Source organism: Phyllobates terribilis, unplaced genomic scaffold (genome assembly GCF_046119375.1).
Source record: "Phyllobates terribilis strain yellow unplaced genomic scaffold, ASM4611937v1 Scaffold_7__3_contigs__length_470593459, whole genome shotgun sequence".
Classification (NCBI taxonomy): Eukaryota; Metazoa; Chordata; class Amphibia; order Anura; family Dendrobatidae; genus Phyllobates; species Phyllobates terribilis.
This window is the reverse complement of record NW_027362767.1, coordinates 266,272,152-266,289,989: the sequence shown is the minus strand read 5'-3', so window position 1 is coordinate 266,289,989 and position 17,838 is coordinate 266,272,152. Positions and strand designations below refer to the sequence as shown.

At 45.3% G+C, this 17,838-nt stretch overlaps 1 protein-coding gene across 1 annotated transcript; it reads left to right on the top strand.

Moving 5' to 3' along the window:
* Positions 1–2,101: 2,101 nt before the first annotated feature.
* GTF3C5 (general transcription factor IIIC subunit 5) lies at positions 2,102–16,183 on the top strand. Its single transcript, XM_073637846.1, has 11 exons — positions 2,102–2,303; positions 3,742–3,961; positions 4,893–5,091; positions 7,635–7,830; positions 8,238–8,342; positions 8,621–8,735; positions 9,100–9,180; positions 9,918–10,015; positions 11,859–11,941; positions 12,154–12,296; positions 15,424–16,183. Exons 1-11 carry the CDS (start codon positions 2,175–2,177, stop codon positions 15,570–15,572), a joined length of 1,518 nt encoding a protein of 505 aa, XP_073493947.1. The 5' UTR covers positions 2,102–2,174; the 3' UTR covers positions 15,573–16,183.
* The last annotated feature ends 1,655 nt before the right edge of the window (positions 16,184–17,838 follow it).

Genomic DNA, 17,838 nt, shown 5'->3' with positions numbered 1-17,838 from the left:
GAGATGCTCGAGCGAGTACCGAGCAGTGCAGAGCATGCTCGCTCAACACCAATCACTACTCTGTCCTCCTCCTCCTGGACCTGTCATCTGTCTTCGACACAGTGGACCATTCCCTCTTACTCCAGACTCTCTCATCTCTCGGCATTACAGACTTGGCCCTAGCCTGGATCTCCTCATACCTAACAGACCGGACATTCAGTGTCTCCCACTCACACACCACCTCCTCATCTCACCCCCTATCTGTCGGTGTCCCCCAAGGTTCAGTTCTAGGACCCCTACTCTTCTCCATCTACACCTTCAGCCTGGGACAGCTCATAGAGTCTCATGGTTTTCATTATCACCTCTATGTTAACGACACACAGATCTACCTCTCTGGACCCGATATCTCCTCCCTACTAACCAAAATCCCACAATGTCTGTCCGCTATTTCATCCTTCTTCTCTGCTAGATTTCTAAAACTTAACATGGACAAAACAAAATTCATCATCTTTCCGCCATCTCATTCAACCCCCCCCAACTGACCTATCTATCAACTCCACTCTCCCCAGTCCCTCAAGCTAGCTGCCTTGGGGTAACCCTGGACTCTGATCTCTCCTTCAAATCTCATATCCAAGCCCTTTCCACTTCCTGATGACTCCAACTCAAAAATATCTCCCGGATCCGCACATTCCTCAACCATGAATCTGCAAAAACACTAGTGCATGCCCTCATCATCTCCCGCCTTGACTACTGCAACCTCCTGCTCTGTGGCCTCCCTTCCAACCCTCTTGCACCCCTCCAATCTATCCTAAACTCTGCTGATCGACTAATCCACCTGTCCCCCCGCTATTCCCCAGCCTCTCCTCTCTGTCAATCTCTTCACTGGCTCCCCATTGCTCAGAGACTCCAGTTCAAAACCTTAACCACTGCATACAAAGCCATCCACAACCTGTCTCCTCCATACATCTGTGACCTAGTCTCCCAGTACTTACCGGCACGCAACTTCCGATCCTCACAAGATCTCCTGCTCTACTCCCCTCTTATCTCCTCCTCCCACAATCGCATACAAGATTTCTCCCGTGCATCCCCTCCTACTCTGGAACTCTCTACCCCAACATATCAGACTCTCGCCTACCGTGGAAACGTTCAAAAGGAAGCTGAAGACCCAACTCTTCCGACAATCGTACAACCTGCAGTAACCCTCGCTCCACCATACCGCTGCACGACCAGCTCTACCCTCACCTACTGTATCCTCACCCATCCCCTGTAGATTGTGAGCCCTCGCGGGCAGGGTCCTCGCTCCTCCTGTACCAGTCGCCGTCACATTTTGTTCAAGATTTTTGTAATTGTTTTTGCTATTTATACCCCTTTTCACATGTAAAGCGCCATGGAATAAATGGCGCTATAATATTAAATAATAATAATCAGAGGAAAAGTATAATAGAAACACGTCACCACTTCTGTATTTGTCACCCACTCCTGGATTTGGCTTACAAATACTGATGCAAAAACTCAACGTGTGAACGTGGCCTTATAGAACTGGGCTTGGATTGGGCATGTCCCCTGGAAAAGGCAAAGCGAAACACTAGTCGGGGTGGAGGGACGCGGTGGCCACTATATTAGCCTTGCAGCCGATATGAGCCCCATTGTTTAGGTCATACTATCTCCATGTTTTGTATCTGCACTCCTATTCCTCACTATATTCATGGTTAATAAGACATTGATTTTCCTTTATAAATTAACAGGCGCTATTTCTATATCCGGCACTCATTGTTTGTGTGGCTGTACTATAGCTACTTTTAGGCAATTCCCGCGGTCCCTGTTCTATGAAGCACCGTTGTTTTAATGTTTTACATATTTGTCTTTGTATTCAATATTAATTTAATTAAAAAAATGCATTTTTCTTGGAAATCTATTTTGTACTCGTGTGTGTGACCAGGTCTCATTAAATCCTGATTAAAGGAATTTTACACTAGGCCTCATGGATAAACATAACACTGAAGGCACAGTTTTGTCGTTGCCCACAGCAACCAATTAGATCCGCGTTTACATTGTTTCACCGCGGATTAGAAAGTAAAACACGGAATGTGATTGGTCGCTATGGGTAACGCTTTGTAGCTTTGTTCTGCGGAACCTTGTGTGCAGGCGGCTGAGCAGGACGGCGGGTAAAGAGTGACGGACGCGTCACCGCAAACATGGAGGGCTCCGGTGTAGTGTCGCTTCCTCAGCAGCAGAAGCCCATGGTATGCGTGGAGTATCCGGGGCTGGTGCAGGACGCGGGCAGGATGCTACGGACCCTGGGAGGGGAGGAAGGAGTGTCCCGGGTGAGTGCTGCCACTCCATTACATCTTGCAGGTGGTCTTTCACTATACTAGTACCCTATGCTGGATAATAATGTGTGCTGTAAGGCTGTGTGCCCACTATGCGTTTTGCAAGCGTTTTTAATGCACAATTTCCGCAGCATAAACGCTTTAAAAACTCTTGGTAATCCGTGCCCCATGTTCCCCAATGAAAATCTGCATGTTCTGTGCACATGCTGTGGAATTTTCCACAGTGGATTTTCCTTGCGGAAAAATCTGCAGCATGTCCATTATTTGTGCGTTTCCGCATGCGGATTTGAGGTCACAATGCATTTGAAAAACGCAAGTCAAATCCGCATGCAAAAACGCTTAAAAAACGTGTGAAAAATCCGCAAGCTTTTTAAGGCTATGTGCCAACGATGCGGAAATGCTGCAGATTTTTTCAGCTTCTCCCTGGCAGGAAAAACGCATGCGGATTTTACATGCATTTTTCCCACCAGGTAGAAGAGTTTGTGAAGCGTTTTTGCATGCATTTCCGCATGCGGGTTATCAAGAGCTTTTCCAAGCGATTTTAGCATCACTTGGAAAGTGCTTGACAACTTGGTCACACTATATAGATCCATGCAACCGGCAAGGATTCATATAGTGTGACCAAGTAGTAGTTAAAAAAAAAAAGAATAAGAATGGTGAAAAATAAAAAATAAAGATTATACTTACCTTCCGATGGCCCCCGGTGTTTTCTCCGCTACGTCCGGTCTGTTGTATCGGTCACGGTGGTTTGAAGGACCTGTGATTACGTCACATGACTAAATGACGTCATGGCAGGTCCTCACACCACCGCAAGCCGTACAAGAGACCAGACGCGTCGCTGAGGAGGCCAGGGGACATCGGAAGGTAAGTATAATCTTTATTTTTTATTTTAAATTCTTTTTTTAACAGGTTCTATGGTACCCGGGTCTGGAGGAGAGTCTCCTCTTCTCCGGACCCGGGTACCATCCGCACAAAGAAACGCATAATATCCGTGTGTGTAAATGTACTGACACTGATATTAAGCGTTTCAATGCAAGTCAATGGCGGCAATTACGCTGCTTGTCCGCAAGATTAATGGACATGCTGCGGATTTTTCTGCAATGATAATCCGCAGCGGAAATTTCCGCAGCATGTGCACAGCACATGCGGATTATCATGGGGGACCATGGGGCACGTGTTACCAAGCGTTCTTTAAGCGATTTCGCTGCGGAAATTCCGCGGCAAAAACGCTTGAAAAACGCACAGTGGGCACGCAGCCTTACTGCCAAGGACATGCAGAAACGCTGCGGAAATTTTCTGCTTCAATTCTGCATCTTGGGCACATAGCCTTATTCTGTCTGATTATATAATTACAATTCCCAGAATCCCTTGTGGGCAGTGAACAGTGCATGCTGTTACTTTTAGTGCTGATGTTTCTGTGATGTTCTGACAGGTATACGCCGACCCTGCGAAGAGGCTGGAGCTCTACTTCAGACCTAAAGACCCATACTGCCACCCGCTGTGTGCCAACCGCTTCCCCACCACCACCATGATACTGCGGGTGAGGAAGAAATCCCGTAAGAAAATGTCATCCCACCCCAATACTGGAGAACCGGAGGGAACCATCAGCATGGAGATCCTTGGGGTAGTGGGTACTGTCTATAAGTTTCAAGGTTCGTGGAGTTTTTTTCATCTTGTTAGTGTTATCACTGGTGTCTGATAACCCATCACCCGGACTGATCCTGTATTATACCCCTGAGCTGCACTCACTATTCTGCTGGTGCAGTCACTGTGTACATACATTGCTTATCCTGTACTGATCCTGAGTTACCTCCTGTATTATACTCCAGAGCTGCATTCACTATTCTGTTGGTGCAATCACTGTGTACATACATTACATTACTTATCCTGTACAGATCCTGAGTTACATCCTGTATTATACTCCAGCGCTGCACTCACTATTCTGCTGGTGCAGTCACTGTGTACATACATTACATTACTTATCCTGTACTGATCCTGAGTTACCTCCTGTATTATACTCCAGCGCTGCACTCACTATTCTGCTGGTGCAGTCACTGTGTACATACATTACATTACTGATCCTGAGTTACATCCTGTATTATACTCCAGAGCTGCACTCACTATTCTGCTGGTGCAGTCACTGTGTACATACATTACATTACTTATCCTGTACTGATCCTGAGTTACATCTTGTATTATACTCCAGAGCTGCACTCACTATTCTGCTGGTGTAGTCACTGTGTACATACATTACGTTACTTATCCTGTACTGATCCTGAGTTACATCCTGTATTATACTCCAGAGCTGCACTCACTATTCTGCTGGTGCAGTCACTGTGCACATACATTACATTACTTATCCTGTACTGATCCTGAGTTACATCCTGTATTAACTCCAGAGCTGCACTCACTATTCTTCTTGGGAAGTAATTCCTCATCAGATCCCTAGAATTCAGATTTGCAGTGCTGACTCTCATCAGGCAGGGAATGCTGGGATATTTGAGCTCTGCAGCCTGTAGAATTGTGAATGCAAAATAGGCAAACAAAAAAAAAAGACTAAACTGTCTTTTTCTTGGCTCTCAGGGATGTCAGATTTCCAGTATTTGGCTTTCACTGGTGAAATGGGAGGGTCTCAGACTTCTCTCTATGACAGAGTTTTACTGAAGAAGCCGGAGAAGGAAGAATATTTCCACCAGGACATCCCCCTTCATATCCCTCCGCCTATATTCTCGCGCCTGGACAACCCCGTGGATTATTACTATCGTCCTAACATCAATCACAGGTATAGATAGTAGTAGTTGACCCTGATCCCAGCTGTATTAACCTGTAGTTGCCACTGTCATTAGTGACTGTGATATTTAAGTAGATTGATGGAGCGAGAGGCTTCATGCCTGGATAAGTTTAAAGGGAATGTGTCACCCCCCCCTGGGCGATATCAGACCTCTACTATGGGCATACGCATACAGGGTATAGAAAAGTAAATCTATACTTACTTGTATGGCCCATAGCAGAGGTCTGATTGCAGAGAAATCTGGTTTTATAAAGTTTGTTTTCCTGGGGCTTGGCGTCCGGGGGATGCCAAGCAAACCCCTCCTATCTGCTTACTATTCCCTTAAATCCGCCTCTGTGCTAAATTACCATATCCCCCCCCTCCCATGCACGTCACAGCGCCCTGTGACAGGCTTTGTGACGTGCCCTGCTCTGCCTCCACTCCACTCCCATGGGGCGCACTTTGTTTCCCTCCGGCCCTGTTTGGCTGCGTACTGCCAGCGGAGCTGAAGTCTCAGTGACTTACTGTCGCTTGCGCAATACAAGGCTGCGGTGCAGTACGCAGCCAAACGGAGCCGGAGGGAAACAAAGCGCTCTCCATGGGAGCGGCGCTTTGCGCGGGCGGGGAGGCAGAGCAGGGCACGTCACAGGGCCCTGTGACGTGCAGGGGAGGGGGGGAATATGGCAATTTAGCACAAAGCACCCTGAACCCCCAGGTGCTTCACAGAAGTTTATAACAAGGAGCCGTGAAAATAAAAAAAATAAAAAAGTTATAGCTCTCAGAATAAAGCGATACAAAATTATTTATTTTTTCTATAAAATAGCTTTTATTGTGTAAAAGCGCCAAAGCATAAAAAAAGATATAAATGTAGTACCACTGTAAATATACTGACCCGAAGAATAAAGCTGTTTTATCAATCTTAGCACACGCAGAACAGCATAACCCCCCCCCCCCCCAAATTGTTGTTTTTTTGTTTATTCTGCCTCCCAAAAATCGGAATAGAAAGCGATCAAAAAATGTCACGTGCCTGAAAATGGTACCAATAAAAACGTCAACTCATCCCGCAAAAAACAAGCCGTCACATGACTGTGTCAGACGAAATATGGAAAAATTATAGCATCTTTTAGTGTGTGACAGCTGTTAATCATAAAAACCCGATATGAATTTTTCATCGCTGTAATCACACCGACCCGAAGAATAAAGTTGTCTAATCACTTATACCGCACGAGGAGCGGCGTAAAAAATAAACTCTAGGGTTAGAGTTGTGCCAGGGTTAGGGTTGTGCTAGGGTTAGGGTTGGGATTTTTTCAAAAGTAAATAAAAAAAAAAAAATGATGACGATATAGCGACCAGTGTTGAGTGCAAGTTCTCGCTACTTGAGTTTGCATCGGGTGCTTGGGTATGCACCAAGTATCACGGGTGTTCGAGTGACATGCTCGAGTCTCTGCCCTATATGCTTCACGGCCAAAAAAAACTTGCGGGGTTGCCCGCCATTCACGAGCGATCCCCGCATGTTTTTTCTGGGGTGTCTAATAACCGTGAAACATGTGGGCGGGGACTTGAACATGTCACTCAAGCACCCGCGATACATGGTGCATACCCGAGTACCCGATGCAAACTCAAGTAGCGAGCACCGCGACCACTCAGCAAAGCGGGGTTTAAATTTGGGTCCAATAATGCTGATTGGTTGCGGCCGGCGACCGCGACCAATCAGCAGAGCGGTGTTTAAATTTTGCGCCAATGTCGCTGATTGGTCGCGACTGCCGACCGCGACCAATCAGCAGAGGGGTGTTTAAATTTGGCGCCAATATCACTGATTGGTCGCGGCCGCGACCAATCAGCACAGCTTTGTTTAAATTTTGCGCCAAGATCACTGATTCCAATCAGCGAATCGTATTGGTGAGGACCGGGGAGCGGCGCTGCCTGTGCGGCTACTTCCGCTGCGAGAAGCCGGGAGATGAGCGGCTGCTCGCAGCAGAAGTATCCCGACCGGCAGCGCCGCTCCCCGGTCCTCCATTGACACGCTAGCCGCATGGAGGTCAGTGGCACCACCGGTCGGGGTTCTTCTGCTGCTAGTGGCCGGGAGATGAGCGCCTCGCACCGGTCATCTCCCTGCTGCATCGCCGCTGACCTCCGTCCTGCAGATGAGCCGCTAATGGCCGCCATCTTTTTCTCAAATCCCGCGTCGCTGATTGGCCGTGGCCGGACCAATGAGCGACGCGGGATTTCCTGGACAGACAATATATATAGATGGTGCATATCACTATTATTTGACACCGTTCTGATTGATGGGAGTTTGACCTCTGAGTCCCCCACTGATCCTGGGAATGATACTTTTTACTTTTTTTCACTGCTCAGTGGCGCTCAGTCATCTGCAGTACAGGGAATGCAGCAGAGCCTCTCCTGCAATACCTCCTCTGACCCCCAGGGCACTTGTTGTGTATGGAGCAGTTTTAGAAACGAAGTGCATTTCCTTTATGAGCGCTTGCAGTTGCACAGCACCATCTACTGTCTTTGTGCAGTACTGCACATATAATTTTCTCCTGTTTCTTCAGGGACGGTTATCAGCCTCCACATCTGTCCAGTGAGAATCTGATCGGATTAAGCAGGGCCCGCAGGCCCCACAATGCCATATTTGTTAACTTTGAAGATGGAGAGGTGCCCACTGATCCTCACCCGGCAGCCGTCAAGAACTGGAAGAAGCTGTGTACCAATTCTGTGGACAATAATGTAGAGCAGGAGATGAGGAGGGTACGTTATACAGTGGTAATATATCTTTCATCAGACGTACACCATATGTACACTACATGAAGAAAAGTATGTGCACCTTCCACCTCCAGGAGCTTTTCTGACCTCCCATTCTACATCCATAGACATTAATATGGAGCCAGTAGAGCATTAGTAACTTTTATGCACATGTTATAAAAGGCAGACTGCAAGATAACAGGCCAGATGTTATACACACCCGGACGAGGGGCCGGATGTTATACACCGGGGGGGGGGGGGCGAGGGGCTCAAGCAGTAAATGGAATTCAATGATTAAGGCGCATGAGCCAATACTTTCCTCTGTGCTGTCTATGTTTGTGTGTATTTATCACTCACCAGTGCCCTCTTCCTTTAACACAGAGATTTACTATATGATTTTGTTCTTTCTTCAGCTCTTCACTTGTCGACCCATTTGGTCCCGAAATGCGATTAAAGCCAATATCAGCATCCACCCCGACAAGCTGAAGTTGTTGCTGCCCTATTTTGCCTACTACATGGTCAGTATTGGCAATACATTCGGGTTGTTTGATAACGTTTATATGTAGTAAAGCTCAGAATTTGTGCTGCTGCTTTGGTTGTAACTGGAGCATAAGTTAATGATGTGATGCTACATGAGTACAAGGTATATAAAGCTAATTTCTATTTGGCTTTTATAACCTAGCGCTTTCAGTTTGTTCTTTATTTCTTCGTGCTAGTTTTTTTTTGGTGATGCAAATACCATTTCTCATGTCCTTGTTTCTTCTGCACTATACTTTTTATTTGCTCTTCATTGTAGCTGACCGGGCCCTGGAGAAGTCTTTGGGTGAGGTTTGGCTATGACCCCAGAAAAAATCCAGAAGCTAAAATGTACCAAGTTCTTGATTTCCGGATCCGCTGTGGGATGAAGTCCGGTAAGCAGCGTGGGAGGGGAGCATTTTCTTACACCGTTCATTGAAAATTATTAATATTGGCAAGAATTTCCACAGGTTTTCTTTTCGGGGTTATGCATTGCCTGTCCTTTCCGCTGGATGCCGGGCAGGACTGTTGCCAGTGCAGCCATCTGACACCCATTGTGTTCTGTTCTACCTGACGTTGGCATAATAACTGTTGGGCATCGGGCGGTTACTTCATTCTTTGGTCCATCAGCCATGCAGATGCATCCCTATGGATGATGCAGAAATAAGCGGTGCTGCACAACCTCTTAACAGATTACCTTTAGTATGGCTTTTGCGGCGATATGATTATATACCTAACCACCTCTTCTGCCTGAAACAGGGTATACACCAAACGATATGCCAGTCAAAGCCAAACGCAGCACTTACAACTACAGCCTGCCCATCACGCTGAAGAAGCCAGGTGAGTTGTTTAAGGTGCTGCAAACATGGCATTCCTTGAAATAGGGAAACTGTCAGCAAGGCAAAATTACATCTAAAAGCCTTACGGTTACAATACTACAACTCCCATCAGGGTTGGACTTTCAAATTTGCAAGATCTAAATGTTGTGGTTCTTTGCACTAATCCCTAGGTCATACTCTTTTTGCATTAGCGGCTCGTCTTTTTTCAGTGTACCCCATAGGCTATAATGGAGGGTGCCTTGCTGTCTTCCAATTTTGGCAATTATGGGAACCCCGTTGTTCTCTAAACACTGTTACATTTTGGTCTTAGAACAAATTGGATCTGAGGGGGGATGCACCACTGAGCATGATCTCATGGCGTAAAGGAGGGCTTCCAGCAACCTGTGTCTGAGTCATGAGACGGGCCACATTGTAAGCAATGATAGTGACCGTGCTCTCTGCTGGATCTCTGTGCCATCCCATTCATCATTGTTTTGCGGTGAACAAAACCTGCTTCTGTTGTGCGGCCGTGTAGCCTGTGTGACATCTCGTCCTTTAGTAGAACGTAACAGTAGATGGGATGTGGAGCTGCGGTGCCGGTCTGTTGGTTGCCTTACCCAGTCCTATAGGGTGAGTGCGGCTACTCCCCTCTGCTGCAGAACTCATGGAGCACAGATACTTTATGTGAACTCGTACACAGTCTTTGCCTTGTTTTCGTTATACTGAATTGAGTATTCACTCCTTTTGTTCCCCCCTCAGTGCCACAAGCAGTCAGCATGCAGGATCTGACCCACGGACTGGGATCACTGGGCTCTAAAGAGACTAAAAAGCTTCCACCTAATAAATACCGGCTGAAGGTGAGCGCTGTGCATCGGGGTAACATAGGGCCGCCATAGATGTAAGGGTTCCCATCTGTGACTTACCAAGTACTTAAACAGGTTATCTGCCTTCCAAACCAGGAGGTGAGAGGTGCTCCTGACATGGCATCAGTCAGCCGCTAATAAGACGGGCACAAGACCTGCCAAGCAGCCGAAGGATGCCTGACTAGGAATTGAGCGGCACCTAATCCCTTTAAGGGAGTCTTCTAGTCTAAATCTGCCAGATTTTTATGCAATGTTTGCGATTTTTTTTTTTTTTTTTGTGGAAAAAGAATAAGGATTTTTGTAATAGGGTTTTTACAATATATTTACATGTGCTTTGAAGTATGCTTACAAATTTTTATATCATGAAAAGAGTATAAATGAGTACTGTAAAAATGCAGTGAAGTTGGCAAGGAAAACAAAACGGTGGTGAATGGTGGCAACGATCCCGGCTGTTGTACTTGTCTGAAACAAAAAAAACAAAGATTCTTAATTACTATGATTGTCGCTATCTGCTGTAGCAGAATTAAAAAAAGAGAGAAAAAAAAAAAAAAAGGTGTCATGCTGAAAATTGAGTATCGATTTTTGACACAATTGAAGGCCTGTCAAAATTACAAAAAAAAGCCTGACTCCATTGACCAATTGGTTCTGGAGATATCATGGCCACCGATTTGAAAAAAATATTTTTGAGAAAAATGTTACACAGAGGCACGTTTACTTAGATCAATCAGCTATTCCAGGACCATAGAGTGACCCTTCCTCGTGCTCATATAATTCCTGCAGAGCTGCACTCTCTTTCCTGCGGTGAGATCTGTCGTCTCAAATGGAGTCAGACTAACGCGGCTCCGAGCAATTGAAATGAGCCTCGTCCCGAGTGTGTGCATATATCTCCGCTTGCTGACCAATAGTCATTCCCATCACGTCCATTACTTTAAGAATTGGCGTAAATTGCTCATTAAAGATAATTATTGCCAGAAACGTAGCTATGTTCACAATCTTTGCACCTGAATGAAGATGTTTTGGAGCAAAAGTCCAAATGAGTGAGTTAAGCGATTTGTTATTGTTTTGTGTTTCTGCTCCAACACAACGTTCTAGCAAATCATCATCCTATTAGATCTCTGATCAGTGTGTGGTGATCACTAAGGGTCATAATACTAAGGACTTTTTTTAAAATGACACCCAAAAAAGACCATCTATTGGGCAAGTTAATCCAAACGCTAAGAAAACAGAGACGAACACACGGCTGACAGAATGCTCCATTGTGCGCTGCGTGGTCCGAGCTCATGCCGGAGATCGCTCCCTATAAGGTGCTATAACTTTTTTAATTTTATGAATTGAGTGAAATCTTTCTGCAGATATATTCTCCACACTAAATACATGAAAAAAAAATCAAACATTGTTTCCTATCCGCTAGACTAGGAGACCCCCTTAAGGGGAGGCTTCTGTTAGCCAAGTGAACAATGATGTAATTGTGGGGCATATTAGTGCATGAGAACTTGTTTTGTGAAAAGAAATGGCTGACCTTAATGGGGTAGTCCCATCTTAAGTGGTAGCGTGTCGCTAGGGGTCAATCCTCTGGGACCTCCGCCAATCTTGAGAAGAAGAGTCAGCAGAGCTGTGGTGTGGATCAACTCACAGGGTCAATCCTCTGGGACCTCCGCCAATCTTGAGAAGAAGGGTCAACAGAGCTGTGGTGTGGATCAGCCCCTACCTTCCTAAGATTGGGACGGACCCCCCCCATCAGTCTTAGTGATATGCCATTAATTTACATTAATGGGATTCGCACATTCATCATTATCAGAATGAAATATCTCATTTTTCACTTTCTCTCTTATCCCAGGAATCAGTTTACATTTTCCGGGAAGAGAACTTACCTCCTTACCGCCAGATGTTTTACCAGTTGTGTGATCTGAATGTGGACAGGTATGTGGTGCCGGTGGATATATTTAAAGGGATTGTCCAAGATTAGGAAAAAAATGGCGGCTTTCTTTGCTTGTGTCCAGTATTGTAGCTCATCTCTGTTGGAGTGAATGGAGTTGAGGTTCAGTACCACAAACAACCTGCTTAGCCTGCTTGTACAGGTACGTACGTCACAGGAGGCCCCGGCATACAGTGTGACGATTGTGCTACTTTAGTCTGCAGGAAATCATTAGTCGGAATCATGGTGCCGAGAGTGAATGTACAGAACGAGATGGCTGGTGTCTGCCGAAGACCAGCGACCAACTCCGGGACTCAATGTCGCTCATGATCAAGCAAATCATCCGCTCCAAGAGACCAGGTGAGATGGAAATTCATAAAGCTATAAGTAATTATAAATTATAACACTATAAGTAATGTAATGTATGTACAAAGTGACTCCACCAGCAGAATAGTGAGTGCAGCTCTGGAGTATAATACAGGATGTAACTCAGGATCAGTACAGGATAAGTAATGTAATGTATGTACACAGTGACTGCACCAGCAGAATAGTGAGTGCAGCTCTGGAGTATAATACAGGATGTAACTCAGGATCAGTACAGGATAAGTAATGTAATGTATGTACACAGTGACTGCTCCAGCCGAATAGTGAGTGCAGCTCTGGGGTATAATACAGGATGTAACTCAGGATCAGTACAGGATAAGTAATGTAATGTATGTACAGTCATGGCCAAAAGTTTTGAGAATGACACCAAAATTATATTTTCACATGATCTGCTGGCCTCTGGTTTTTATTAGTGTTTGTCTGATGTTTATATCACATACAGAAATATAATTGCAATCATATTATGAGTACCAATAGGTTATATTGACAGTTAGAATGAGTTAATGCAGCAAGTCAATATTTGCAGTGTTGCCCCTTCTTCTTCAAGACCTCTGTAATTCTCCCTGGCATGCTCTCAATCAACTTTTGGACCAAATCCTGACTGATAGCAGTCCATTCTTGCATAATCAATGCTTGCATTTTGCCAGAATTTGTTGGTTTTTGTTTGTCCACCCGTCTCTTGATGATTGACCACAAGTTCTCAATGGGATTAAGATCTGGGGAGTTTCCAGGCCATGGACCCAAAATCTCTATGTTTTGTTCCATGAGCCATTTAGTTATCACCTTTGCTTTATGGCAAGGTGCTCCATCATGCTGGAAAAGGCATTGTTGGGCGCCAAACTGCTCTTGGACGGTTGGGAGAAGTTGCTCTTGGAGGACATTCTGGTACCATTCTTTATTCATGGCTGTGTTTTTAGGCAAGACTGTGAGTGAGCCGATTCCCTTGGCCGAGAAGCAACCCCACACATGAATGGTTTCAGGATGCTTTACAGTTGGCATGAGACAAGACTGGTGGTAGCGCTCACCTCTTCTTCTCCGAATAAGCTGTTTTCCAGATGTCCCAAACAATCGAAAAGGGGATTCATCAGAGAAAATGACTTTGCCCCAGTCCTCAGCAGTCCACTCCCTGTACCTTTTGCAGAATATCAGTCGGTCCCTGATGTTTTTTCTGGAGAGAAGTGGCTTCTTTGCTGCCCTCCTTGAAACCAGCCCTTGCTCAAAGAGTCTCCGCCTCACAGTGCTTGCAGAAGCACTCACACCAGCCTGCTGCCATTCCTGAGCAAGCTCGGCACTGCTGGTAGTCCGATCCCGCAGCTGAAACAGTTTTAAGATACGGTCCTGGCGCTTGCTGGTCTTTCTTGGGCGCCCTGGAGCCTTTTTGACAACAATGGAAGCTCTCTCCTTGACGTTCTTGATGATGCGATAGATTGTTGACTGAGGTGCAATCTTTGTAGCTGCGATACTCTTCCCTGTTAGGACATTTTTGTGCAGTGCAATGATGGCTGCACGTGTTTCTTTAGAGATAACCATGGTTAACTGAAGAGAAACAATGATACCAAGAACCAGCCTCCTTTTAAAGTGTCCAGTGATGTCATTCTTACTTAATCATGACTGATTGATCGCCAGCCCTGTCCTCATCAACACCCACACCTGTGTTAATAGATCAATCACTAAAACGATGTTAGCTGCTCCTTTTAAGGCAGGACTGCAATGATGTTGAAATGTGTTTTGGGGGTTAAAGTTCATTTTCTGGGCAAATATTGACTTTGCAAGTACAGTAATTGCTGTTAAGCTGATCACTCTTTGACATTCAGGAGTATATGCAAATTGCCATTACAAAAAATGAAGCAGTAAACTTTGGAAAAATTACTATTTGTCTCATTCTCAATACTTTTGGCCATGACTGTACACAGTGACTGCACCAGCAGAATAGTGAGTGCAGCTCTGGAGTATAATACAGGATGTAACTCAGGATTAGTACAGGATAAGTAATGTAATGTATGTACACAGTGACTGCACCAGCAGAATAGTGAGTGCAGCTCTGGGGTATAATACAGGATGTAACTCAGGATCAGTACAGGATAAGTAATGTAATGTTTGTACACAGTGACTGCACCAGAAGAATAGTGAGTGCAGCTCTGGAGTATAATACAGGATGTAACTCTGGATCAGTACAGGATCAGTAATGTATATACACAGTGACTGCACCAGCAGAATAGTGAGTGCAGCTCTGGAGTATAATACAGGATGTAACTCAGGATCAGTACAGGATAAGTAATGTCATGTATGTACATAGTGAGTGCAGCTCTGGAGTATAATACAGGAGGTAAGTCAGGACCAGTACAGGATAAGTAATGTAATGTATGTACACAGTGACTGCACCAGCAGAATAGTGAGTGCAGCTCTGGAGTATAATACAGGATGTAACTCAGGATCAGTACAGGATAATTAATGTAATGTATGTACACAGTGACTGCACCAGCAGAATAGTGAATGCAGCTCTGGAGTATAATACAGGATGTAACTCAGGATCAGTACAGGATCAGTAATGTAATGTATGTACATACACATTGACTGCACCAGCCGAATAGTGAGTGCAGCTCTGGGGTATAATACAGGAGGTAAGTCAGGACCAGTACAGGATAAGTAATGTAATGTATGTACACAGTGACTGCACCAGCAGAATAGTGAGTGCTGCTCCGGAGTATAATACAGGATGTAACTCAGGATCAGTACAGGATCAGTAATGTAATGTATGTACACAGTGACTGCACCAGCAGAATAGTGAGTGCAGCTCTGGGTTTATCTGTTCATGTAGATGAAGGTGCTGCCCAGGTACTCTTCCATCTTACTTGACATTGGGCATGAGGAGACTGCGATACAGTTGCTGATGTCATTTACCAGCTTGTATGATTTATTTGTATTATTGATTAGAACAGTTTTAAGGGTGAGGTAGGGGAGAACGGCTGCACAGCCCCTTTCAGTATGTAATGGAGCTGTGATATTGCTATCAGAGGGGATATACTGTACCCGCAGCCTCCGGTGGTCGGTGCACGTGTCTTGCTGACTTCTCCTAGCATTCTCCTTATATTTTCCTCCTTAGCTCTGTTCACCAGTACTTCTGCCCCTAACGACTCCAAGGAGCCGCTCATGTATGAGTCCGGAGAAGAGGAGGAGGACGAAGAGGAGGAATTTCATCCTTCAGAAGGAAGCGAGAATGAGATGGAAACAGAACTCCTGGACTATGTGTGAGCCGCCGTGTAGCTCTGTGCTCCTGCAGCCGCTACGGATTATCAGGAAGGGGAAGACGGCAGTTTCCAGGTATGAACTGATTCCCTGCGGTGCGGACTGAAGACGGCTGCAGGGAATGGACTGAAGGGGATGTAGCACTAATAATGTGCAGCCATCAGATACATGATGTTTCCTACAACGAGCTCATATGGCCCCATGAATTGTCCATGTTCTGTTTGTCTGTAACCATCAATTCTATCGTAGTGAGTTGTTTCTGGAGTATCAAAGTTCTTTGCATCTTTTATCATCATTTTACATCACTGTACAGACAACTCCCAATTCCTGTGTAAATATGTTACGTGTTAATGCGTGTTTTTTACCACAGAGCTATTACTGGAGCAGCTTTGTCTATGTAATGAATGCTGGGAGATTTCAGCTTTGACGCCTGCAGAATCATGACTGCAGCGCCGAGGCCTAATGCAGCCTGTATCAAACTGTATCCTGTCCAGACATTTAGAACCTTATTCCATTGGTGACCTGAAGATTCTATGTTATTTCCAGGGATTTATTTAGTACTTTTGTTTTTGTGCTTTGTTTGTTTTCTTGCTAACTAAATAAATTCTTTTCGGCAATATCTGATTTTATTTATTAAAATCAAGAAATTCTTATTATTCACCGGGAATGAATATACACTGCTCAAAAAAATAAAGGGAACACTTAACAGAATATAACTCCAAGTGAATCAAACTTCTGTGAAATCAAACTGTCCACTTAGGAAGCAACACTGATTGACAATCAATTTCACATGCTGTTGTGCAAATGGAATAGACAATAGATGGAAATTATTGGCAATTATCAAGACACCCTCAATAAAGGAGTGGTTCTGCAGGTGGGGACCACAGACGACATCTCAGTACCAATGCTTTCTGGCTGATGTTTTGGTCACTTTTGAATGTTGGTTGTGCTTTCACACTCGTGGTAGCATGAGACGGACTCTACAACCCACAGAAGTTGCTCAGGTAGTGCAGCTCATCCAGGATGGCACATCAATGCGAGCTGTGGCAAGAAGGTTTGCTGTGTCTGTCAGCGTAGTGTCCAGAGGCTGGAGGCTCTACCAGGAGACAGGCCAGTACACCAGGAGATGTGGAGGGGGCCATAGGAGGGCAACAACCCAGCAGCAGGACCGCTACCTCCGCCTTTGTGCAAGGAGGAACAGGAGGAGCACTGCCAGAACCCTGCAAAATGACCTCCAGCAGGCCACAAATGTGCATGTGTCTGCACAAACGGTTAGAAACCGACTCAATGAGGGTGGTATGAGGACCCGACGTCCACAGATGGGGGTTGTCTGGAGACGCCGTGGAGAGCGATCTGCTGCCTGCAACATCCCACGGTTTGGCAGTGGGTCAGTAATGGTGTGGTGTGGCATTTCTTTGGAGGGCTGCACAGCCCTCCATGTGCTTGCCAGAGGTAGCCTGACTGCCATTAGGTACCGAGATGAGATCCTCAGACCCCTTGTGAGACCATATGCTGGTGCGGTTGGTCCTGGGTTCCTCCTAATGCAGGACAATGCCAGACCTCATGTGGCTGGAGTGTGTCAGCAGTTCCTGCAAGATGAAGGCATTGAAGCTATGGACTGGCCCGCCCGTTCCCCAGATCTGAATGCGATTGAGCACATCTGGTTCATCATGTCTCGCTCCATCCACCAACGTCACGTTGCACCACAGACTGTCCAGGAGTTGGCGGATGCTTTAGTCCAGGTCTGGGAGGAGATCCCACAGGAGACCATCCGCAACCTCATCAGGAGCATGCCCAGGCGTTGTAGGGAGGTCATACAGGCACGTGGAGGCCACACACAATACTGAGCCTCATTGTGACTTGTTTTAAGGACATTACATCAAAGTTGGATCAGCCTGTAGTGTGTTTTTCCACTTTAATTTTGGGGGTAACTCCAAATCCAGGGCTCCATTGGTTAATAAATTTGATTTCCATTGATGATTTTTGTGTGATTTTGTTGTCAGCACATTCAACTTTGTACAGAAGAAAGTATTCAATGAGAATATTTCATTCATTCAGATCTAGGATGTGTTATTTGAGTGTTCCCTTTATTTTTTTGAGCAGTGTATATAATATACGTGTGTACGATTTAATTGCTTCCCAATATGTGATTTAATCCTATAATGGAGCGAGGTGATGAGCTGAGCCTTTTCCATTCACTGCAGATGCCCGCTTTTTTTTTCTTTTTTTTTTTTTCTTTTTATCAACTACATTTTTATTGAACTTTTTATAA